This window comes from Littorina saxatilis, linkage group LG5, assembly GCF_037325665.1.
Source record: "Littorina saxatilis isolate snail1 linkage group LG5, US_GU_Lsax_2.0, whole genome shotgun sequence".
Classification (NCBI taxonomy): domain Eukaryota; kingdom Metazoa; phylum Mollusca; class Gastropoda; order Littorinimorpha; family Littorinidae; genus Littorina; species Littorina saxatilis.
In genome coordinates, this window is record NC_090249.1 from 45,067,916 (window position 1) to 45,094,304 (window position 26,389).

A 26,389-nucleotide genomic window follows, 5' to 3' on the forward strand; every position below is an offset into this window, starting at 1 on the left:
GTCTTGAATTAACAGCTTTGTGTTGCATAACCTTGGATGACCTTGACCTTGGGTCAAGGTCACATGTATTTTGGTAGGAAAATGTGTAAAGCAGTTCTTAGTGTATGATGTCATTGCTAGGTTTAGTTATTTGACCTTGACCCTGAAGGTCAAGGTCATGTAAAGGTCAAGGTCAAGCATGTGAGTCGTATGGGCTTTGCCCTTCTTGTTTAGACCTTACTCTTTCAGGTTGTTCAATCGTAGCCTCTGTAAATGTACCCCAATTTTAAGACTTCGATCCTCCTTTTTGGGACCAATATTCTCAGATTTTTTCTTGGGTCTTAAAATGGTGGGGGGTGAGGGGTCCACATTACTTCTGGGGTCTCCCTGACCTAGGTCAGTATGTGGGACAGGGGCACTAATAGTGCATGTCTGTCCCTTTTTCGGTTCTGCTAAGAGTGCTGCCTGTCCCTCCTTGTGAGATCCACAATCAGCTGTTTGGATGGTTTCCCTCACTCCTCATATGCCACTCCATGTCATGATGGCCAAGCAACCCAACAGTTTCCCTTTAATCAATGCAATATTGACTGTTCATATACTGTGGCCGGCCAACCCAACAGGTTCTCTTTTAACTATGCAAGGTTACATGTACTTTAGCCCAAATAGCAGTTGTAGTGCAGGGCAGGTGGTTGTTATCGAGAGGTGGTGGCAAGCGGGACAGGTTTTACTGTACCTTGATCTTGAGCGACACATAAATCATGTGTTTTCGATTTGAAGCACAGTCAAACTCCTATGAATAGCCATGGTGCATGAAATTTGTTTTTTGATTACATGTTCAAGAAATATGCATTTCTTGGCACAAGCTATGGGTGCTAAACCTATACTAAACCTATAGTGCTGCGTGTCTCTGGTTCGACAGTCTACTGTGCAATGCAGTGCATACGCACTGAGTGACAGTGTTGCCTAATGTTACCTTGGCCTTTGCAGCAGAGGTTGTTTTGTTTCACGAGGAAATACAGTGGAATGCCACTCATCTTTTAAGTCCCCCCCTCCAACCAAATTCAAAATTTCGTCTATTTAAGATTTCACTTTTCCAGATTGTTTGATCATTTTGTCTGTAAAGTTTATTTCCCCCTATTTTAAAACTCACTCCCTTTTAGCGCCCAATTTTCTCAAAATTTGGGAGGTCTTAAAAGAGAGCTTTCACTGGACTGCGCAGAATGAAGGGGGGGGGGGGGGGGGGGGGTCTTTTGTAATTCTGGATTCTGAAGTTATGTAGTACAGTAGAACCTGTCTATAACAAACACCCAAGGGACTAAAGGAAGTGGTCTCTATCAATTATAAACAGGTGGTGGTTTTGGAAAGGTGCATTATGGATAAATAAAGCCTGTCGGGGCCCTTTGGGGTTGTATTGTTGGATAGGTGGTCGTTCTCAAGAGGTGGTCGCTAGGGCAGGTTTTACTGTATTTGACTATGATGTACAGTTCAACTCTGCCTGCTCAAAATGCAAAGTGCCTGTTACTTCAGGCCTGAGTGAAAGTGGCGAGTAAAATACTCGCCATGGCGAGTAGAAATATGTAAATGGTGAGTAGAAATGTAAATCTACTCCCCAAATGCGAGTAAAGTTGCTGAAACAAATGGTTGGTTTGGCGAGTATAAATCCAAAAATTTGCTCTCTGGCAGTGGCAAGTAAATTATGAGAAGTATACTACTACAAGCCAAAGGCCAGTGCCCCATTTCGTGGACTTTCAGCGCTGTACTTATGTACAATTATCTTGAAGCTGTGGTACAGTGAGATTCCTTTTTAAGTTTTAACTGATAAATTAATTTATGTAATATAAAGTCTGTAGCCTGTTATTGAGTGTTATGCAAATGGATTTGTTTAAACTTGTAAGCAGATACTATGTGTGAACTCTCTAGCCTATTGAACGAATGGACTTGTAAGCAGATTTCAGCTGGAAGATTACAGAGTTAAGAAACATTGGTACATGTTATTCAGTGCTGTGATTTGGGGTTGTGTTCTGTGCTTTACATAGCTCAGTGGTGATGCTACTGTACTAGTATTGATACAGTGGAACTCCCCCCTTTTTAAGACTTCCACAAATCTGAGATGATCAGGTCTTGAAAGGGAGGTACTGTAGTCTTAAAATGGGGGTAAATTTACAAACATTCCGAGCAGCAGATTTGACAAATCGGGGTCTTTAAAGGGGGGTTCCTCTGTACCATTCACTCCAGTTACACTTGAATTGTGTGTAACCTTTCAACACAGTTAAACTCCTATGAATACACTAGGCAAGAAAGGGTGCATGCAATTTGTTATCCTGTTTGTAAACATTTTCAAGCATGACTCATTTCTTGGCACAAGCCAGGATTGCAAACCTGCACATAATACCAAGAGTGGCTTGTGCCTCTCTCTGCAGGGGTCATTGCCCTTTGGGCCAGTGGCCCACTAACCAGCTAGGGTCAATGAACTTATCATGCAACAAGCTCTCATTTCTCCTAGTTGGTTTTCAGGGTTTGGTTACCAGGCACTTGTCTTGAAGAAATGTGATTACGATACAGTGGAACCCCCCTTTAAACACCGTGCTTTTTGTAAATTTTCTGTTCATCTCCTCTGTAAAATGACCTCCATTTTAAGACTTCCTCCTTTATAAGACCCTATTTTATTTTATTTTTTTTAGGTCTTACAATAGGGGTTCCACTGTACAAGTGAATCTTCAGATGTAGACTAGGTCTATTGAAGAAGACACCCTCCCCATTTACTCAAATTTACCCTAGATACCAGGGCTTCCCTTGAGGAAAAATGTCAAACCAAACCATGTATGTGCCACTGCCACTGGCTTTGCTCAGAGTTTATTTGGGTTATACAGTGAAACCCCCCGTTTAAGATCCCCCAATGTAAGACTCTCTTCCTTTGAAGACCCTAGTTTCTCAGATTTTCTGTTAATAAATTCTGTAAATTTACCCCTATTGTAAGACTCCCTCCTTTTCTCAGACTTATATGTTCATAATCATAGACAACTTAAATTAATCGCCTCAAATTAAAAAATCCTTGTCGTAACTGACAACATTGTATCGACTAACACTACGCTCATAATGTATCCTGGGGAAAAAAAACATTTTCAGAGACATCCTAAATGAGCTATAGTGCGTAGTTTTGGTGTGTATGTTAAGTTGATCGTCAAAACAAACTGCATCATTTTCAATTAAATACGTACTCGATCTATAGTCCGTTTGTTTTAGTGTGTCCCTGCGTGTTGACTTGCTCGTCGAAACGAACTGAATCATTTTCAGAGAACTCCTTGATCTATACAATAGACTATAGTCCGTATGTTGTCTAAGTGGCATGTTATAATTAAGTTGCTCGTCAAAACCAATTGAATCATTTTCAGAGACATCCTTGATCTATAGTCCGTAGTTTTTAGTGTGTCTGTGCATGTTAAGCTACAGTAGTCCCTTCCATTTCCGGCCCTTTCGTGGGCGTGAACCTGCCCGGAGCGGCCAGCTTTCCCATGACTAATGAGTTTTCCTTCTATAATTGACTCTTAAATGGCCGTTAACCTGTCTGACGCGGTCAACGGTCACTGATTTTTGCCCTAAGGTGCCCCTCTTACTCGACAGGAGCGGCCACTTAACGGCCACTTGTCACTTTCGCGGGCGAGCGCCTGTGGCTCTCCCCGCCCACCCACCTCCCACCTGCTATCTGGCCATTAGAAATCAGCACCTGTCCACTTTCTATAACTGTTAACACATGTATCGCCTGTTAATAAAGCTGACGAGTCATACTCAAGATTGTGTGCACAGACGGCACAGCACGAGCAGACGACATGAATACTTACGCATGCGCAAACTGTAAATACAGACATGCGCATACATGTACATTTACGGCAGTCACTTCCGGATCGATCACAGCTGATGTGAGTTTGAAACACTTGTTTATCTGACACTCAAATACATAATAATCCAAACAACACACATAGAAACATACGAAACAATAGCTTAGCCAGGACGATCGAGTTAAACACGCAAATAATTAAGATGTATAAACGAAAGCAAAACTAACAGAGACAATGAATCGGCGGCTCGTGGATGACCGCTTTCTTTTCTTCATGAAAACTGGATCGTGTTTTTGGGTTATTTTTGGAGGAGGAGGGGGCCTGTAATGAACGGCCACCTGATATTTGCGGTCACCTTTGCAATGACTAATGGGTGACCGGATATGGCAGGTACTACTGTACTCGTCAAAACCAACTGAATCATTTTCAGAGAAATCCTTGATCTATAGTCCGTAGTTTTTAGTGTGTCTGTGCATGTTTACTTGCTCGTAAAAACAAACTGAATCATTTTCAGAGAAGTCTTTGAACTATAGTCTGTATTTCGGGTGTATCTTGTGGCATTTCAGATGCTGTCATTTGTGTGATAAGCAATGCTGTGTCCCTTTTCAGAGCTTGGAGGAACTGACCAAGAAAGCTGTGCCCGGTGACATCCTACTGGACAGAGATTTGGATCTGCCTGAAGCCATCGGTCAGTACTGCTGAGAGACAGAGAAAGATTATGTTTGTGGGAGAAGGAGGGGGGAAGGAGGGGGGGGGGGGGAGGTCAGCTTACACTGTGCATACAATCTGAAAGTCCGGCCTTTGTCGAAGATTGCTTTGCCAAAATTTCAATCAATTTGATTGAAAAATGAGAGTGTGACAGTGCCGCCTCAACTTTTACCAAAAGCCGGATATGACGTCATCAAAGGTATTTATCGAAAAAAATTAAAAAACGTCTGGGGATATCATTCCCAGGAACTCTCATGTCAAATTTCATAAAGATCAGTCCAGTAGTTTAGTCTGAATCGCTCTACACACATACACGCACAGACACACACACACACACACATACACCGCGACCCTCGTCTCGATTCCCCTCCATGTTTAAAACATTTAGTCTTAATATTGCATGGTGAGTTGTCTAGCTAGCCAGTGCCCTAAGCATGAAAATGTGAGGAATAGCTAGTGCATTAAACATGGTTAAACATGCCCCAGATTCGCCAAACATTTACATTGTGGCATGTCAGTTATATATGGTGTTTTATGTTCCTGCTGATTACGCCTGCCAGGTCACAGAAACTTGCACTAGCCAAGAGATGCGTATGAGAGAGTATTGCTTTATAGCATACCTTCTTCTTCAGCGTTTCAGAATTTTCTGGTTACGTGTGAACGCGTTTGCCCATTTGGGTTACCCACACTAAACTCTGAGAGCATAGTCAGCTTCACTCCGCTTTCGTTGAGTAGGCATGCTGGGTATTTTCATGTTTCCATAACCCATCCGAACTCAGACATGGATTACAGGATCTTTTCCGTGCGCACTTGGTCTTGTGCTTGCGTGTACACACATAGGGGATTAAGTCACTAGCAGGTCTGCACATAAGTTGACCTGGGAGATCGGAAAAATCTCCACTCTTTACCCACCAGGTGGCAGCGACCGGGATTCGAACTCACGACCTCCCGATTAGGAGGCCGACGTCTTACCACCACGCCATTGCGCCCGTCATATACCATACCATATTACCATGTCACGCATACAGTTGAACCCCTTTTTAAGTCCTCCAAAAATCTGAGGAAATCGGGTCTTAAAGTGGACGGAGTCTTAATATGGAGGTCAATTTACAGAGGTAATGAGCAAACAAGTCTTGAAAAAGAAAGGGAGTCTTAAATTGGGGGTGTTAAAAGGGGAGGGGATTCCTCTGTACTTGCATCAGCCAAGAGATGTGAGAGAAATTATTGCTTAGAAGAATACCATGCAACTACTTGCTTGTGTATTAGACTGCCAAGAACATCATCATTATTCTGTTCATATATATACATGTGCATTTTTGGCAATGTTTCAGGGGAATATGTCTTGCTTAAAAGAACTGGAACGAATTGACAGCAAGCACCTATCTTTTTTTTTTATCAGTTTTGTGCTCAATGTTTCAGGGGAACATGCCTTGCTGAAGATATTGGCAGCAAGAATAAGATGTACTTGCGCCTGTCATTTTTACAAATCTTTTCTCTGTTTCTTTCTGAAATAACTGTAAGATACTGGCCGCAAAAATGAGATGTACCCGCAATTGTAATTGTTTTGCTGAATGTTTCAGGAGAGTGCTTTGCTGAAAGAGTTTGATGACATTGGCAGCAAGAATGAGATGTTTGGGTTTGGGGTTTTTGTGTGTGTGGTTTTTTTTGTGCTGAATTTTTCAGAGGAATATGCCTTCCTGAAAGAGCTGGAAGATGCATTCAGGAAAGTAAGATATACCGCACCTATTAATTTTTTGGCTCAATGTTTCAGGGGAATATGCATTGCTGAAAGAGCTGGAAGACATTGGCAGCAAGAATGAGATGTACCGCACATTCATGGGCATGGGTTACCATGGCACCCTCACCCCCACCACCATCATCAGAAACATCTTCGAAAACCCAGGATGGTAAGTGACAGCACTTTGTCCTGCTCAATATTCAAATTCAAATGAATAGCGACAAACTCATTTCAAAGACAGTGTGCTATGGATCCAACCATAACTTTGTTAAGGGCAGGTGGGCCAGTGCAAAATCGATCAAATTGTTCAAAAAGCTTTTTTGAGTCACTTGAGAAAAAGTGACTCTATGTAATCGGTCAGTGTTAGTCTGTCCGGCCGGCCGGCCGGCCGTCCGTAGACACCACCTTAACGTTGGACTTTTCTCGGAAACTATCAAAGCGATCGGGCTCATATTTTGTTTAGTCGTGACCTCCAATGACCTCTACACTTTAACGATGGTTTCGTTGACCTTTGACCTTTTTCAAGGTCACAGGTCAGCGTCAAAGGAAAAATTAGACATTTTATATCTTTGACAAAGTTCATCGGATGTGATTGAAACTTTGTAGGATTATTCTTTACATCAAAGTATTTACATCTGTAGCCTTTTACGAACGTTATCAGAAAAACAAGGGAGATAACTAGCCTTTTCTGTTCGGCAACACACAACTTAACGTTGGGCTTTTCTCGGAAACTATAAAAGTGACCGGGCTCAAATTTTATGTGAACGTGACTCATTGTGTTGTGAATAGCAATTTCTTCCTGTCCATCTGATGCCTCATATAATATTCAGAACTGCGAAAGTGACTCGATCGAGCGTTTGCTCTTCTTGTTTTGATATTTTTGCAGATTATGGTTCCATAACATACCTATAATGCATGTGTGTCAGTGTTTTTGTCAAAAGTGTCATATTTATGTGAAAATAAAGACAATATTTGATTAGTTTTATCTTGAACGTCGTTTTTCTCATGTCAGACATTTTTGTGGCAGTTGCATCTGGGTGGTTGCGATTTCTCTGGCTGTAATTTAGCTAGAGCAATAATTTTTTGTGCAGAATATGATATTCTAGGAGATTACGAAAGGATTTTGTTGCAATTGTATTAGTCATAAACCCCCACGGGTTAAGGGGAGTCCCATATTGGTTGGGACGAGAAAGAATTTATCCGATGCTCCCCAGCATGTCGTAAGAGGCGACTAACGGATTCTGTTTCTCCTTTTACCCTTGTTAAGTGTTTCTTGTATAGAATATAGTCAATTTTTGTAAAGATTTTAGTCAAGCAGTATGTAAGAAATGTTAAGTCCTTTGTACTGGATACTTGCATTCTCCCAGTAAGGTCATATATTGTACTACGTTGCAAGCCCCTGGAGCAAATTTTTGATTAGTGCTTTTGTGAACAAGAAACAATTGACAAGTGGCTCTATCCCATCTCCCCCCTTCCCATGTCGCGATATAACCTTCATGGTTGAAAACGACGTTAAACACCAAACAAATAAAGAAAGATTACAGTCATATTCATAACCAGATTATTTCAAAAAATAATTTTGCAGGGGTTACCCTAAAGATCGACGGTTGTAGCAAAGAAGTGTCCCTAACTCCAGATATAAATATAATAATCTAAATCTGCTTCGTAATCCCCTAGAGCATACCCAGAAGGATAAAATAAAACAATAGTTGGAAGTGTAACAGTCATATCTGCTAAAATATCATATCCTCCCTGTACTCCACTTTTGTCTGTATTTTGACTATTTTCGTTGGAGTAAAACAAAAACCAGCAACCCAAAATACAAAAAATGACTATTATTTGTCATTGTTTATTCATTTCTTTCATAAAATAGCATTCAAACAAAATAAAACATTCAAGTAAAAAACAAACATAGTGCACTGGCCCACCTGCACACTCCTTCCTGTGACACAAGGGTGCATCTGCTTCCGATTCGCAACGGAAACAGGTTTTTGGTTATGGGCAGAAACAGAAATTCCGTTTTTCTAACATTTCAGGGGGAACAAATTATAACATTTGTGAAAATTGAATGCATGCGTCTATGATCGATAGCTGAAAATGAAACCAAAAAATACCGGAAATACAGCCCGTGTTTGGTGTGATGTAAACCCAGTAGACATTGCCACGTGTGCCATCTTCAAGAATCACTGGACATGTGTCGTGTTGTAAAATACCTTCTGTTAACGTTGCTTTCAATTATTTCTATTTCAATCTTTCAATTGTCATCGGCATCAACCCCCTAACAGGGCTTTGTCCCTTGTACCCCCTGGACCCCATTTTCAGTTTTCAGAAATGTTCTCAGATGCACTCTTGGTGTCATCAGTTATCTCTCCAATGAGCGCTTCTAGGGTGATAACGCGAGACAACTCCTGTGATCTTGCCACGAGGTGGCGCCAGTTACCAGCCGAAAGAAAGAAGGGGCATAACCTCACCAGAACCGACCATTGTCTGTTTACCGTATAAAATGCACAACTTGCACACGAACTGTTACCAAACCGATATGCTATTTGCGACCAATGCAAGTTCTCATGTGATCTTGCCGCGAGGTGGCGCCAGTTACCAGCCGAAAGAAAGAGGGGGCTTAACCTCACCAGAACCGCCCATTGTAATTAGTTTTCAGTGAGCTTGATGAAATAGTGGCCACTTAACTCTTCTACCTACACATGTTGTCTTTGACATTGTTTTATTTTCTACCCCCCAGGACCACTCAGTACACGCCCTACCAGGCAGAGCTGGCTCAGGGTCGGCTGGAGAGTCTGCTCAACTACCAGACCATGATCGCCGACCTGATGGGGCTCGACGTCTCCAACGCTTCTCTCCTCGACGAGGCCACTGCTGCTGCTGAGGCCATGACCTTGTGTCAAAGGTGAAGTTCTAAGATCGTTGAAGTTTTGATGTTTGTGCTGCTGCTGCCGAGGCCATGACCTTGTGTCAAAGGTGAAGGTCAAAGATTAAAGAAGTTTTGATGTTTGTGCTGTTGCTGAGGCGATGTCCTTGTGGAAAAGGTGAAGGTTTGTAGAAGTTTTGATGTAAGTGCTGGAAGGAAATGTTGTCTTCTCCTTAGGGGGAAATGGGTAACTGATACATCAGCAACAAATTTGGCAGCCAGGTTATGTTCTCACTTGATGTGCAGTGTTGTTCTCATGCCTCCGTCTTCAGTCACTGATGCATACTTTTTTGATCGGACGCATTGTACTTTGTCATAAATAGATATGATGTTAATATCTTGTTTTATCGGTTAAAAACATGTGACAACCAATTGCTTTATTTGACAGGCACACCAAGCGGAAGAAGTTCTTCATCGACATGCGCTGTCACCCTCAGACCATCTCCGTCGTCAAGACTCGTGCCAGGTACAGGACTGGATGTATAGTTAAACCCCTCTTTTAAGACAAAATCAGGTTTTAAAATGGAGGGAGTCTTAAAATGGAGGGAGTCTTAAAAAGGAGGGAGTCTTAAAATGGAGGTAAATATACATAGGTTATTAACTGAAAATCTCTGAAAGTAAGGTCTTAAAAGGGAGGAAGTCTTAAATTGGGGGGTCTTAAATAGGTCCTATGTCCTAGCATATAACCACTTCATGTCCCAAATAGGCACTAGTTCCTGTGAGGACGTTAAGCTTAAGTTAGCATAGCAAGCATAGGTCCTATGTATACAACAATGATTGTGAAACTGATGGTACACTTTGAAGTCACACAGCCTGGAACGCCGAAGAAGAAGAAGAAGAAGAAGTCACACAGCTGTTTTTCTAAAACTGAGGGTGTTCTTCTTCTTCTGCGTTCATGAGCTGAAACTCCCCCATGCATTCGTGTTTTTTATGTGTATGACTATGACATTTTTCCCCCTGTCATTTTGGCAGTCATATACTCAATGTTGGTGGATGACAGTGAATTTGATCGTAGACTTAGAAGTCGCAGAGTCTCGTAGCGTTCACAGTACCGTGAGCTTTTCCTGTAACTTCTGCCAGTTTAGACACAAAAAACCCTGGCAAAGTTCTTGCTAGGATATGGAATGGTATGTTATTGGAAGACTTTTGTTTAGCTTAAAGTTGTAATTTTCTGGTTTTGCATCAAATTCAAGTGGTACCTCTGGTATTTCAGTATGCTGAACATTAAAATGGTGGAGAGGAACTGAATAGAAGGCAGAATATAAAGCACACAGGCTTTGCATATTCTACCAGCGGCTTGAATGTTTCTTTTATCTCAGTATTCTGAACATTGAAGTGGTTGAGAGAGACTGAATGGAAGGCGCAGTTAACAGGTTTTGTTTATTCTGTTGAGTGCAGACTCTCCTCGGTGTCAAAACAGCCACGTGTGCACACATAAAGATTCCAAGTTCATAGCGAAAGTCTCAGGGCTTTGAAAATTGCATGCAGCAAAACGAAAACAAATTGGGAAGCGCTTTACTGAATTGCAGCTCGCTTTCCCCAGTGAGAAAGCAGCCGGAATTTCCATGAGGGTTACCTCACAGGACGATTTGATACTTGTACCCACACTTATACCTATATTGTCCAACCAAATGGGTCTCTTGGATTTCAGTGTGCTGAACATTGAAGTGGTGGAGGGGGACTGGAGGGAGCTGGACCTGTCTGAGGGCGACTTCAGCGGCGTTCTGGTCCAGTACCCCGACACCGACGGCCATGTCAGCGACTTTTCTGACCTCATCACCAAGGCGAAGGAGTCCAAGGTTCGCAGGCCATAATACAGTGGAACCAACCCTCTCTTGACTTACTTTCTCTTTGAGTCTTTTACTACAGTGGAACCCCCTTTTAAGACCTCCAGAAATGTGGGAAAATAAGGTCTGAAAAAGGAGGGAGTCTTAAATTGGGGGAAATGTACTGAGGGTATGAACAGAAAATCTGAGAAAACAGGGTCTTAAAAGGGAAGTTTTTTTTTAAATTGGGGGATCTTAAAAGGGGTTCCACTGTACCTTTGGACTAGCCTAATGTGTGCTTCAGGCCACCAATTTACGGGTTTCGGCTAAAACAAAGATTTTTAATTTAAAACGTAGTTGTTTGCATGCATGACGCACTATTTGTAAATTGTCTTCCAGGGGGGCTTCCCACCCACCCACCCACATTGAACAGGAAGAAGGTTCTTCTCATGCTTTGAGTAAAAGAATTTTAACATCTTTTCTCAGACACTGGTGGTTGGCTGCACAGACCTTCTGGCGGTAACCGTCCTGCGACCACCGGGTGATATTGGCATGGATATCGCCATCGGCACCAATCAGCGCTTTGGTGTACCCCTGGGCTATGGTGGACCCCACGCTGGATTCTTCGCCTGCAGGCAAAACTTTCTGCGCACCATCCCAGGTCGTGTGGTGGGAGTGACGAGAGACTCTGGGGGACGGCCGGCATACAGACTGGCGCTGCAGACGAGAGAACAGCACATCCGTCGCGACAAGGCAACCAGCAACATCTGTACAGCTCAGGTCAGTTGTGAACATGCGTCCAAGACGGCAGGGTAAAAAGTGGTGTCGCAAGCACAAGGGGGCCGGGTAGAGCACTGGACTTGTGATCCTACGGTCACAGGTTCGAATCCAGGCCAGGACGGACACGGGTCAACTTCATGTGCAGACTCAGAGACGGTATCCATGTCCCACCCCTGTGCCATCACAGTGGCATGAAAAGACCTTGGTCATTCGGCCTAAAGTGCATGTGGCTGATTACACACCTGGATAGCGTGACTCTTGTTGCTGCTAGGAGGTAGTGACAAGAATTTCACAGCAATGGGATAACAAAGTAAATGAAATAAAACTCTCTCTCTCTCTCTCTCCCTCTCTCTCTCTCTCTCTCTCTCTCTCTCTCTCTGTCTGTCTGTATCTTTCTTTAGCTCTGTCTCTGTCTCTCTCTCACTCTCTCTCTCTCACTCTCTCTCTCTCTCTCTCTCTCTCTCTCTCTCTCTCTCTCTCTCTCTCTCTCTCTCTCTCTCTCTCACTCTCTGTGCTAATGATTAAGTCCTTTCCAACTTTTTGAAACCTGTGAATCAGATTTAGATACGTCTAAATTCAAATGTTATTCCTAGCTGTAAGTTTTATGAAAAGTTGTCAATGTATTATTGTATATATATTACCCCCTTTCCAGGGGCCAATGGCCCATAAGGAAAATAAATCATGGTCTTCTCTCTCTCTCTCTCTCTCTCTCTCTCTCTCTCTCTCTCTCTCTCTCTCGCTCGCTCGCTCGCTCGCTCGCTCGCTCTATTTTGAAGATGACGAAATTATGAACTTTTCAACAGATTTGGGGGCAAAGATAAAATGTGAAGTTAGAGGTGGGAATCAGAATGCTTGAAATTTTGACTGCAGCTTTGTTTTATTTGCAGGCCTTGTTAGCCAACATGTCAGCAATGTATGCCATCTACCACGGACCCCATGGGTTGAAGGAAATCGGACAGCGAATACACAATGGTGCTCTTATTTTGGCTGAAGGTCAGTAACAAAACCTCCCCCGAAAGCTCTGTATGGCTGCCTAAATGGCAGGGTAAAAACGGTCATACACTTAAAAACCCACTCGAGCAAAAAAAAACCAATGGTGTGTGACGTGGGAGTTTCAGCCCATGAACGCAGAAGGATAAGTAACAAAACTGACTCCTATTTTTGTGGGTTGAAGAGTTGTTAAGCGGTCCTTGATTGAGCCCGTTGTCACCTTGCGAAGAAGTATTTTTACCAAAAATTCATTGCTAAAGCATCGTGCAGCCAGATTCACAAAGTAAACTTCTTCAAGTAAACTTCGCCCAATTAATTTGAGCTTTAATCCAAGATTGTTTTGGGCTGCTACACCACTACCACATTCTCTAAAGAGATATTAAAGTTGTCATGTTTTTTTCTTTTAGTCCTCTGTTGATTTTTACATTTTACTAGCATGACAAAATGTTAAAGAAATAAAACCTTTGAATGACTGCAACACTTCCTGGGCACAATCAGGTTATGTTTAAAAATATAAGAAGTATTTGAATGTATTAAAAATGTATTTGAATGTACAGCAGTCCCTCTCATGAACGGACACCCTTGGGCCATAGCAAAACTGTCCGTACATTGCAGGTGTCCGGTCACGGGAGGGGTGACCACACCTCCCCCTCAGTCACACAGAGACACACAAACAGGATTGAGTCTATGCTAATCACTTCTTGTGGCTACTAAACAATGACAATAAACTCCTAATACTTCTTTAAACGTTCTGTAAAAATGATTTGTATGAAAAGTGTTGAAAAGAAGAGATAAAATAAATCCTCAAGGCAGTGAACACACTCACCATGCACTGACATACGAAAGCAGCCACACAAACACAGCACAGAGGAGCGTGTGCAGATGCTTTGAAAGAATAAGCTTGAAAACCAGTTTGAAGAAATAGCAGCAGATAGAGCTGCATGTCATAGTCATGTAATTTATTTTCTTCTTGTCTGGCTTTATTGACTGCATGCCGATCATGCGGCATGGCAGTGACTTTTCACTCTTCAGTCGGAAATACACAGTACATAACACAGCTCCCACTCTCCCTCACTAATGCCTACCCCAAGCCGTGACAACTGATGCTTGGAAATTGTGTGGAAGAGTACACCTCTATTTCTCTCCAATGCTCTTCCTGCTGACATGTAGTGACACCGGTCACCCCACAGAGTTTAGCCAGCTACCCCTCCACCCCCCCTCTCTCACTCCCTCCAGCCATGTACTGTTTGGGGCTGTGGCCAGAGAGGCCAGCTGCACTGTTCACTGAGCAAAACCAGTTGACTGTGTCGTAACTTTTGACAAAGCAAGACAACTGAAGGGTTCACAGATTAGGCAACCGACTCACTGGTCAAGGCTGAGGGGAAACAAGAGTATCTTGTCAATGAAAGAGGTTACACACAGACACACGATGCTGAGAACTGTGGCCGTTTTTCACTCTCTTTCGCTCAGGACCTTCATCGACTGTGGTTTCTGTTGTTTACGTCCAACAGACAAGAATAAAGAGCACAGTGCAGTTTCATGTTGGCACCTTCGCATGTACTCCACTCCTGACCAAAACTACCCCCCCCCCCCCCTCTCTCCTGATGGGTACACGTGCACTCAAGTTATCAGTGACTGTCATCACGCCATTGCGGCTGTGATCTTTGTACCAAGAGCCGGACTGCTCTGTTATCGACTTTGTTGTGGTGAACATTTGACGATGGTCTGTCCGTACATTGGAGGTATGACCTGCTGTTGGGACCGAAAATGAGTGTCCGCGTCCACGTTTTGCAGGTGTCCGTTTAAGGGGGGGCAAATATAGAAGGAAAACACTCCGTGCCGAGCAAATGTGTCCGTACATGTCAGGTGTCCGCTCACGCCGGGGGCCGTACATTGCAGGGACTGCTGTATTTGAGGATGAAAGTCGCTTGTTCATTTCAATGCTTGTTATTCTATCAGGTGCCAGGAGAAAGATTCCGTATAACTCTCACTTACTCTATTACACATGTCGTCATCCTGAACTCAGGTCAAAATGAGTTCGGCTCATTCTCTCCCTGACAGGATGCCTTGAGTTTCCTTGTCTGGCAAGGAAACCGATTTTTTTTTACATATTTAGAGCTTTTTGTAATGTATTATTGATATAAGCAGATTCGCGATCGTCGATAATGATTTTTCATGGTGTTTTGTAATTTTTAAATTACAAAGGAATTGATATGTAAGACAGTTTCAAGCGAGCTATTTTTCGCGGCTGTATTTACTGTGCAAACAACTCTAAATATGGCAAAAGTGTCACGTGATAATCAACTGTTTGGTTTCGGCGCTCACTGGAGCAGACGATTTTTTCTGTAACCAGTTGACAGGGATGAAACCATATAATTTATTACGGTCTCCTTCCGACAGCAGTCCCAAAATGTCGACTTGTTTTGACCTTAGAACGATGTCTTTATCATAACTGTGAAGAACAGAACGGAGATCACTGTCGAAGTCGGCCAATCTGCAATCATTTTCGTCTCGCGAACTCTGATCTCAAATTTAGATCAGTGCTCGCGAAAAACATATGGGAGATAACTCTGTATTTTTGTTTTGATAGATTCGCGTAGGACTGTAGCATCCGGTCAGAGAGACAACTGGCAATAGCCGTGGAGCGATGCTTATCAGAATGACATGTCGTATGCATATAGGGCACTTACTTCCCTTTGGTTATTTGATATTTTAACCCCTTCACTGCCCACCCCGTATGTAATACGTGGTCATTTTCGGTTTGTCCTACGCCCATAACCGTATCTCATACGTGGGATTTGTGTCAACAACATTTCAGGACATTTCTGAAAACTAAATGGGAGGTAACCACTGTCCAAGTACTTGTAGGGGTTCTAAACACAGTTCTTTCCCATAGACCGTTCGGTTAATGCTGTTATACTGTGGCAGTGAAGGGGTTAATGTCTGTACAATTTGGTGTTTTTTTTATTTTCGCACTTTGAGAGTAGCCTAAAACTAAGATCATGAAATGGAAAGAAAACAGAAAAAAGCGTTGCTCACATAAGCCGTTTAACATTTTGGTGGGTGTACTTTTACATTTCTTTCTTGATTGATTTTTACAGGAATCAAACAGGCAGGCCACGCATTGCACTCGTCCAAGTTTTTTGACACGGTCAAGTTCCTCCCAACCACCGGTCAGCAACACATCAGGGACAAAGCCATCGCTCACAAGATTAACCTGCGCTACTTCCAAGATGGCACTGTGAGTCATGGCCACATTGCAAATAGATGGATTTCGGAAATAACAAATCTTTCATGATAAGAATGTTTGTGTTACAAGCTGTCAATTTATTATTTAGATTTTAAAAGTTAGTTCTAGCGCCAAAACGAGGCGCCTGATTGTAGATCAGACGGTCCTCGAAAATAAATTCTTTGAGAAATTTGAATATATGAAGTGCGTTGCTGTGAATTGCAGGTGGCTATTGCACTGGACGAGACTGTGGGTCACCAAGACCTGACTGACCTCCTGAACATCGTCGACTCACCTGCCACACCTGTAAGGACTTTTACCTTTATGCGTGCAATGCATGCACGTTTTTCTTTTTCAGTGTATGCAGTTCTCAAGTTGTATACACACAACCATGCACACCTTCACACACACACACACACACACACACACACACACACACACGCACACACACACAGACACCCATACAAAAACACATGCACACAGACAAACACCCACACAAACACGCATGCACACAATCATACTCAGACACCCACACAAACGCATGTGCACACAGACAGACACAGACACACAGATGTCCAAACAATTAGTACATCATCATTCAAAACATCTAGTGCTTATTGTGAAGAGTTCTTAGAGACTGATAAAACAGCAGTATCTGTCACGCGATTTGTTTTAGCAAAGGGGGGGTGAAAGGGGGATAATTTGTGTTTTTTAACGTTTTTTTGTGTGTGTTTTCTTTTCCACTGCTTTTTTAAAAGTTATTTTTTAACAGAAAGTATTATAAATAATTTTATAACCAAACAAGGTGTAAAACCTATGAATTAGCTGAAGTATTGTTAAAATTCTACACAGAAATAAGGAGACAGTACAAAGAAAAAACAAGCAAATCCCGCATTCACTCACAGCATCCTGACTCAAATGAAACAAAACTGTGACACTCACCAAATGATGTCTAGGTAATCCATATTGAATATAAGTCACATTTTCACAACAAAGTCCCAACTGTACACCTATGAACATTTCCAAAAGGATTAGGACGCTCCAGCCATCCATTGTTATCAGTGCTGCCACGCCCCCCTTGAAACTACACATTCGAAGATTCATGCAGTACCACCCTAACACGTGTAGTTTGCCGACTCATAGTAGCAACACTGAACAGGACAGGACTGTTTCTTCCTCAATATCACTGCTATTATCGCTTTCTTGAGGCGAAAACAACACGTCGGAATCATGATCTACAGGGTCCTCAAGATCCAACATCCGGAGAATCTCCTCCCGTGACAAGGCTCGCCTTCGATTCTTTTTTTTTCTCGAAAAAACCAAACAATCAGGCTAATTTTGCATATGGCGGAAGGGCACGCAAAGTGTGTCAAGGGAAACAACTCAATTTACTGCAAGCTTCAAAAACCGGGAAGCAATCACGAGTCGTGTACCCTGTATGGCTGTTACTGATTTATAAGCGTCCCGTCCATGGGCGTGTCAGCGCTGTTACTGATTTATCAGTGTCCCGTCGCGAAAGTGTTAAAGGTCGATCCTGTTTTTTTCGGGGTCCAAGAGGTCTTCGCGATATAGCCGAATTCGCGATTTAGTGGACTGCGAGTGAGTTAGTGGAAGTCTGCTGCACTCCTAGCATTACAAAGAAATAGATTAAAATGACAGGAGAAATTTTGAATTTTGCACTCGGATGATGGTTGTGGTTGTAAGATCCCAAGGCCTTACGTTACTCACATACCTTACCTTACCTCACTTTTTCCGCTACTTACCTGACCTTACCTTACCTCACCTCACCTTACCATACTTCACCTTGCCTTACCATATCTATTCCACAGGAAGAAATAGCGCAGCAGATGGGCCCCAACCCTCAGAGCAAGCTGTTGGCCCCTGAATCCATCCACCGCCGTCTGTCCAGCTACTTGACCCACCCAGTGTTCAACTCGCACCACTCCGAGACACAGCTCGTGCGCTACATGAAACAGCTGGAGAACAAAGATCTGTCCCTGGTGCACTCCATGATCTCTCTCGGCTCCTGCACCATGAAACTCAACTCCACTACTGAGATGATGGTGAGTTTTGTCTCGCAGACACAGATACGCTTGCACCTATGCACACGCGCACAAGCACACATTTAATTTCATATTTTTGCATTTTCATTACTTTATTGTCCCATCGCTGGCAAATTCAGGTCGCTTCCTCCCAGTGGAAAGCTAGCAGCAACAGAGTCGAGCTACCGAGGTGTGTGCGTGTTTAGGTGTAATCAGCCTCCCGCACTTATGGCAGAATGACCCGAGGTCTTTTACATGCCACAGTGGTGACATGGAGGTAGAACATCTCTCTGAGTCTGCCCATAAAGTTGACCCGACCGTGTCCGTCCCAGCCCGGATTCAAACCGGTGACCCGCGGATCACAAGTCCAGTGCTCTACCAACTGAGCTACTGGGCACACACACACGCACACACACGCACACACGCACACACACACACACACACAGCGCACACACACACACACACGCACACACACACACACACACAGCACACACACACACACACACACACACACACACACCCCCTCACCTCACCTCACCTACGCCTGTGACCCCGTCTGGGGTATAGGCCGCCGTTGGTTGTTTTCTTGGCGTTTCTGTAGCTAGTGGGGTTTTTTACGGGGTGGGGTAGCTAGCCCCACGCCCAACCCTCCTCCTTTTTCAGCCGGGCTTGGGACCGTCCTAGGCGGAGTTGCACACACACACACACACCATGAAACAGATGGGCATAAAACATAATAATGAAGTTGGACAATAAGGATCTGTCTCTAGTACACTCCATGATCTTTTTGGGCTTGTGCACCATGAAACTCAACAGTACTACTGAGATGATGGTCATTTTGTTCTGGCAATTATGAATACGTAGCATGGCTGTGTTAATGGTGGGGTAGAAAAAAATGTCATGCATGCAAAAGTCTACTCATAGGAAGTTTAGTGTGTGTCGGAGTTGTAGCCTACAAATGCAGAGGAAGGAGTCTGGCATGATTGTTTTGTACTCTGGAAATAACTCTTCTGGGTTGTATGGGTTGTGAATGAGTGGATTAGTGAGGCAAGCTTTCTACAAGTGCTCCTTGTCCACGTGCTTCAGACACGCCCCTCCATAGTGACTGGAGTTATTTCTCCACAGTGACTGGAGTTATTTCTCCACAGTGACTGGAGTTATTTCTGATCCGGAGTTTGTCTGTTGTGTTGAAAATGAGGGGATTGATGGTTAGAAATGCAGAACAGCTGTTGTCAAATAACCAAAGGGAAGTAAGCGCTCTAAATGCATGTTGCGACCCATCTCGTCATCGGCGCTTTTCCGGAAATGACCTGCGCTTTGTTGGAATTCCAACAATGGCCGCCATTGTAGGAATTCCAACTTTGCGCTACGCGATTCTAGAAATGTTCCGCGCGCATAGTGAGAATTCTGCCCTTTCTTAGAATGCGATGTAAAATGATACAAGTCATGATGGCCTATGATGATCCTTGTGTTTTTAAGGGATCAATGCTTAGTCTTGAAAAAGCAGATGCATTGTATAACGCACCAAACCAACCGAATTACAAAAAGCAAAAACACTTTTGATAACTTCGGCGGGCTGTAACAACACAGTTCAACGACCCATCCCACTCGACCAAAACGCACCAATTTTACGTAATTTTTAACGTTTCAGATCTTACATTTTACAACAACAAAAACACAACAAGAGTGTTCCGATATTACTTTTCACTGGTAACTATCGATTGTAATAATGTTTTACTCAGTCTTAACTGATTATATATTAAACTCACACAGTCTCTCTGGGCTGCAGAGACAGCATTACGTCCGTTTACTGAGTAGGCTCTTGTCACTGCATGGTAATCTAGGCTCTTATAACGTGATGCGGGCGGGGATGTAGCTCAGTCGGTAGCGCGCTGGATTTTTATCCAGTTGGCCGCTGTCAGCGTGAGTTCGTCCCCACGTTCGGCGAGAGATTTATTTCTCAGTCAACTTTGTGTGCAGACTCTCCTCGCAGTCCGAACACCCCCGTGTGTACACGCAAGCACAAGACCAAGTGCGCACGAAAAAGATCCTGTAATCCATGCCAGAGTTCGGTGGGTTATAGAAACACGAAAATACCCAGCATGCTTCCTCCGAAAGCGGCGTATGGCTGCCTAAATGGCGGGGTAAAAACGGTCATACACGTAAATGCCGTGGGAGTTTCAGCCCATGAACGAACAAACAAACAAAATAACGTGATGTGCAAGTCTGTGCGCTATATTGATGTGATTGATTGTTGCAAAATGTTGATTAAATTACATATTCCTACTCCGAATCACATGTAGCATTGACACAATCGGAGATGCTAGGTTCTGTACAGGCTAACCGTCTAAGGGAAGCAACCCCAACCACAAAAGTGTAAACGTAGCCATGGTAATGCCCATACACCCGGGGAGTTACCTCCCCTCGTGCATGCCACGTCACCACTGCTACTGAACACGTGGTTCCTATCATTCGACCTTACAGCTTTCGAGGGAGCAGGTTGTTGTATTTTTGGGCTCCCCTGTGGCTGCGCTGTTTGGTGTTGTTTTGACACCCACCGGCCACGTTACCGTCTATCTTGCCTCCTGCTTCGTAGTTGGTGAGCTCTTTCCATTTTGGTCATTATTTTGACAGGAAATTTGTTGTAGTTGCTGATTTTCGTCCGTGTTTGGACCTGTGATATTTCAGTGACTACTGTTGGCCGCCATTTTTGTTGTCAGCATGAGTTGACAGATTTTGTGGCTAGGCCAATGTATTTTGGAGGTAAACGTAATTTTACCTTCTTACTTGCTTGCTGCTTTGTTTAGTTGGTAAGCTTGTTCCTTCTTGTCTTTAGTTTGACAGGAATTTATCTATAGTTGCTGACTTTTTTGTCCGTTTGGACTCCTAAATGCGTTTCAGTAACTTATCTTGTGGCCGCCACTTTCGGTTGCTCAGCTTTCCTGACAGCTTATTTATGTGGCTAGGCCTATGTTATGGTGAGGTTCTCCTTACTTTACCTGCGTTTTTGCCTTCTGCTTTGTTAGTTGGTAAGCCATTTCATATTTCGTCATTACTTTGACAGGAATTTTCGTTATTGCTTAATTTTCGTCCGTTTTGGACTTCTAAATTTTGTCCAGTAACTTATCGCTTGGCCGCCATTTTGTGTATCAGCGTCGCTGACAGTGGTTTACTTGGCTAGGCTTTAGCAGGTATCTACCAGTCCGTAGGACTTGTCGTGGTTTCGGATTTAACATGTTTGTTATGTTTTGTTCGTTACTCTTTCTGCCTCGAACAAACACTTTGTGGGGCAGTCATATACTGTTGTACGTCCTGTTTCTTCTCCTCGCCTTCTCTGCCGTTAGCAGATCAGGTGTTGCAGGTGTATGCGTTATCTTTGTGAAGATATTTTCGCGTTCCAAGCCTGCGTCTTCCGTTGGCCCGCTGTCTGTGGGCGACGTCACCTTGTTGGCTTCTTTGACGCTTCCGGCCGAGACGTTGTCTAGGGCGGATGTTTTGCTTCTTCGTCTTCTACCGCTGTGGTTGGCGATTCAAGTAAGTCGAGCTGGTCCACAGGCCCTCGTGAGGCCGTCGGACAGTCCCTGCTGGGACACAGCTCTTTTCGGCGGGTTCACGACCCGCAAACCCCTGTTCAGTCGCACCCTGGCTTCACTGAAGACCATTGTGTGGCTGAGCAATGGCGGCAGTTGGTTCCGGCTACTTCTCCGACGTACGCACCCGCTGGGGTCGTTTCCGGAGTTGTCTAGCCGTTTCTGACTGCTGCGCTTCCGGCACTCGCCGGAAGCATAGGTCCCCCGATGTACGCACCCGCTGTGGTCGTTTCCGGGGTTGACCAGGTCCCCCGATGTGCGCACCCGCTGTGGTCGTTTCCGGGGTTGACCGGACGTTGCCCCCCCGGGCATTCGTCCTCTGTTCAGTCGCACCCTGGTTTCCTCGAAGACCATTGTGTGGCGGAGCAGTGGCGGTAGCCGTTTCCGGCGCTGCGCTTCCGGCACTCGCTGGAAGCATAGGTCCTCTGACGTACGCACCCGCTGTGGTCGTTTCCGGGGTTGACCGGACGTTGCCCCCCGGGCATTCGTCCTCTGTTCAGTCACACCCTGGCTTCCTCGAAGACCATTGTGTGGCGAAGCAATGGCGGTAGCCGTTTCTGGCGCTGCGCTTCCGGCACTCGCTGGAAGCATAGGTCCTCTGACGTACGCACCCGCTGTGGTCGTTTCCGGGGTTGACCGGACGTTGCCTTTAGGGCATTCGGGCTTCCGGCCTCCGTCCTCGCATTCGGCGCTTCCGCTTTTCGCGGTCTCGTCTGGTGCTTTCCGGCTCCGCCCGGATTTACTGCTCCTTTCGCTTCCACTTCCTCCCGGATGTTGGTAGCGGAGGAGCAACGCCAGCCCTTCGGGCAGGTGTTGTCTCAGCTCTGGCCGATGTAGTCAGCGTTTCAACCTTCGGTTGTCGCGTCGACTGCCGTTCCGGTTCCTGCGGCTGCAGACTTGCCGTCTTCTCTCTCTTAGCCTGGTCGAGGCATGAGTTAGGACGACGTCGGGGGGGACGGATTTCCGGTTTTCCGGTTATGCCGTTTCACCGGCCTTCCACCAGTACGTGGACTTCGGTTTTTTCGCCGGTTGTGTCGGACATTCAGTCTGTCGTCAGCGATTCCACACGTGCTAGTTATTGGGAAAAAGGCTTAACGCTGTCCTCTTAGCTGCGGCAGAGGTCACGTCGAAGGTTTTCCCGGGCGGGGCTTCGGCCTCCTACACTTCCTGTCTGGAAGCATAGGTTCTCCATCACAAGCGCACATAGTGGCTTGTCTGGGGTTGATCGAGGACTGGCCTACGGGCGTTCGGGTTCCGGCCCCAGTCCTCTTCTGTTCTGTCTCACTCTTGTTCCGTCGTGGGCATTTGTGTTTCACAAGTGCGGCAGCCGTTGTCGGCGTGGTGTTTCCGGTTTTACTGGAAGCATAAGTCCTCCATTTCAAGTACACGTTGCGGTTTTGACTGGAGTTGACAGAGGACTGGCCTACGGGCGTTTGGGCTTCCGGCCTCAGTCTACTCTATGCAACTTTCGCTTCCGTTTTTTGCGGTTTTGTCTGCTGCATTTCCGGCTCTGTTCGGATACACTTCTCCTCTTCCTGACACTCCTTCGGAGGTCGGTGGGTGAGGAACAGCGGCTGGCCTACGGGCATTTAGGCTTTTAGCCTCAGCCGGGGCAGTCTTCACTTTACCTGTTGGGTGTTGCGTTTACTGCCTATTCAGTTCGGGTGGCCCTGGACGTTTCCCCTATTCACGACCGTCAGTAGGGGGATAAGTCAGGTCTTTTTCCGGTTGGATGGTTTTCCGGTTTCCGGTCATCTCATTCATCAGTTTACCACCAGCAACTGTGACTTCGGTTTGCGTTCGTAGCTGAGCTATTCTGGTTCTCAGTCTTTAGTCAGCAATCGAACACGTTCTGGATTTCCGTCGAAGCTCAAGCTTCGGCTCAGGATTTCCCTTGGGTGCATCGACATTGGTGGCTTCCTTGTTGGTTGACTTTGTTGTCGATGTCGGACTTCCGTTCCGTGAAGATAGGATGTTTTTCTACTTCCGGTCCCTTAGTCACCTTTTGTAGGTACCACGGTTTGCAGGTTTTGGCTAGGCCATCTCCTCCCGAAGGTGGTATCTCTAGTGTTTTGGTTCTGCCGCTGTTTCTACTATGGTTCAGTTCCGGAACATGCTCAGCCTTGGCTGGCTTCGGCTACACGGGCTTCACCTTTTGTTCCTTCTTGCTTATTCAGCCTTTGGAACTTGCCTCCTTTCTCTACTCTGTTGGCCAGCCCTTGCTAGGGTGAGCATGGAGCAGATGAGGCTGCCCTTCCTTCTCTACGCTTGTACGGCGGGTGTCGGAGGGGCTCGTTTCTTTCGCATTCTCAGTTCCCTGAACAGTCAAAGAGAGTCGCTTAAACGTTGCCTGCAGTAGAGATTCAGTCGAGTAGAGATCACCAGGTCTCTGACTGCTTTACAAGGGTTGAAGGAAGGTAGGGCTAGCATACTCAGAAACATGCTTAGCAGAAGCATGCTCATTCCTCTGGTTAAGCTAAGCTGGCAGCCAATAGGCAGCCTTGGCCGGGCAACAGCCATTCCACGTTGCGGCGATGGTGGTTGTTGCCTTCCCGTTTCTTGTGGCTTGTGGGGTTCTCTGGCTTCAGGTTACCCCTGTTTGGCCACAAACGTTCGGACTTTGGTCCTTGTTGTCTTTCATCGAGTCGGACTCTGTCTTTCTCTCGTGATCAGACGCGTTCTGGTGTTTCGTCCAAACTTAAGGTACACTTGAGTTGGCCTCGGAAGTAACATTCAGGTTTTCCTGAGGGGGCATTGTCTTGGACAATGGATGTTTGAGGAGTAGTTCTTTGTGGCTTTCCTCCTCTCTCTCAGGTTTTGGCTACTCTTCTCCTTCGGGCAGAGGTTTAGCTAAGGTTCGGTTCCTGTGACTTCAGTCTTGGGCCTTTCCTCTCTTCTTCCTCATCTTAGTATGAGGCGAGTCAGGATGACGTCTGTTGGGTTGGGTTTCCTTACAGTCGCCCGGCTACAAAAGGCAACTTTGTCTAGGGCGGTTGTCCGTTTTTCTCCGCGTTGGACTCTGTCTTCAGACAGGGACAGACGCGCTCTGGGTTTCTGGCCAAACTCAGGTAGGCTCTTGATTTGGCTAGGAAGTTAACTGCCTGTTTTTTCCCTGAGAACTCTGGTTTCGGGAGTCTTATGGCTGGCTGGCTTCACGGTTACGTTTACCAGTCTTGGTTTTCTGCTTTCGGTTTTTGATTCACTCTCGATTACCTTCAAGCAGACTGTTTTGGGAACATTCTGGCTTTTAGCCATTTTGTTTATGGTTGCCAGTCACATCGGTTTTTGACCACCGTGGGTCCTCACTTCCGGTAGCTTACGCACAGTCGTAAGTGGCTGCTGTCGGGTGCTACCTCTCTCCCTGCGTTCGCAGGGACTGGTAGGGGATAACTGGCGACCTTCTATTTGTGAGTTTTCTCTTCGAGGTGGACTCTGGTACTTAGTGCTTGGATGTCTCTCTCTCGCTCTTTCGTGGGGATTGGTCACTCTTATTTTAAGCTGACTTCTTTCTCACAAGCCTTTTGGGCTTTACTACATCCCAAGGTTTGCAGACTTTGGCATGGTTGTCTTAAGGTCACCGCGGGGGTTCGTCCTTCTCAGTTGAGGGGACAACCTTACGCACGGATCTTCTCAGGACATTAGCATTTCCTTCCAATAAAAGGGGGGGGGGGAAGCTTGTCTTTCCCTTGGCTCGCCAGGGTTATTAATCCAAGGCTTGGGTCTATTCCTGTGCTGTTTTTTACGGCTAGGAGATTGGAAGAAGTGCTGAGCACAGCTTTCTGGATCTCTGAGGTTGTCTCTTTCGCTTTTCGCCTGAGATTCTTCTCGGCTGTCAATCAGGACTTTCCTTGGTTCCCTCACTGCCTGTTGGCAGTGGGCCAGCCCTGGCAAGGGCTTTTGAGTGGGTTAGATTTTCTTTCCCACTGGGACCTCCCTGATTTTTTGGCAGCGGTCCAGGTTTTTGGCAAGGTTTTTTGAGTGAGTTAGATTTTTCTTTCCCACCGCCTTGTTGTTGTAATCTGCTACATGTGATTCGGAGTAGGAATATGTAATTTAATCGAAAATTTTATTGTAAATTTTCATTTAATAAATATACCTACCCGAATCACATAGTATATTCCCTCCCGCCAACCCCGCTTTTGATTTGGAGAATTTATTCTTTAGGTCGAATGATAGGAACCACGTGTTCAGTAGCAGTGGTGACGTGGCATGCACGAGGGGAGGTAACTCCCCGGGTGTATGGGCATTACCATGGCTACGTTTACACTTTTGTGGTTGGGGTTGCTTCCCTTAGACGGTTAGCCTGTACAGAACCTAGCATCTCCGATTGTGTCAATGCTACATGTGATTCGGGTAGGTATATTTATTAAATGAAAATTTACAATAAAATTTTCGATTCAAATTAAAGATGATTTCAACCTGTTGTAACAAACTAACACTCTACTCTGAGAAAAACGAGACAGCAGCAACTTAGCTAGCTGCATGCGCTGAGTGTCACTGAGAGAATTGTTACACAGTGTACCCCCCCCCCCCCCCCCAATTCAAGACTTCCCCTGTATAAGACCTTGCTTTTTCATATATCTTATTCATGACCTGTGAAAAGGGTATACTTTTTTGTGCCAGTCGAAGGGTTGCCATTTCTAGAACGAGGCAGCTCGTTTCCGGAAATGCGGCGCTTTGTTGGAAATCAAATGAGGTTTCGGGAAATCCCGATTATTCCAACTCTGCCCCGGATTCTTACTTTGCGACCGACATGCATATGACATGTGCAATGGAGTTATACAGAACCAATCTCCTGGCACCTG

The 26,389-nt window shown here is 45.0% G+C and overlaps 1 protein-coding gene across 2 annotated transcripts in view; it reads left to right on the forward strand.

The window, feature by feature from the left end:
* LOC138967263 (glycine dehydrogenase (decarboxylating), mitochondrial-like) overlaps window positions 1-26,389 on the forward strand; it is a 60,415-nt gene that overhangs the window by 3,120 nt on the left and 30,906 nt on the right. Inside the window, exons 2-11 of one of the 2 annotated variants that reach the window (XM_070339789.1) lie at window positions 4,425-4,503; window positions 6,295-6,430; window positions 9,002-9,166; window positions 9,576-9,653; window positions 10,839-10,986; window positions 11,440-11,733; window positions 12,621-12,726; window positions 15,825-15,964; window positions 16,178-16,258; window positions 17,782-18,015. In XM_070339789.1, coding sequence (XP_070195890.1) covers window positions 4,425-4,503; window positions 6,295-6,430; window positions 9,002-9,166; window positions 9,576-9,653; window positions 10,839-10,986; window positions 11,440-11,733; window positions 12,621-12,726; window positions 15,825-15,964; window positions 16,178-16,258; window positions 17,782-18,015 — 1,461 coding nt within the window. Of the gene's footprint in view, window positions 1-4,424; window positions 4,504-6,294; window positions 6,431-9,001; window positions 9,167-9,209; window positions 9,238-9,575; window positions 9,654-10,838; window positions 10,987-11,439; window positions 11,734-12,620; window positions 12,727-15,824; window positions 15,965-16,177; window positions 16,259-17,781; window positions 18,016-26,389 lie in introns of those variants that run through there. The other variant, XM_070339790.1, reaches the window with a different exon arrangement.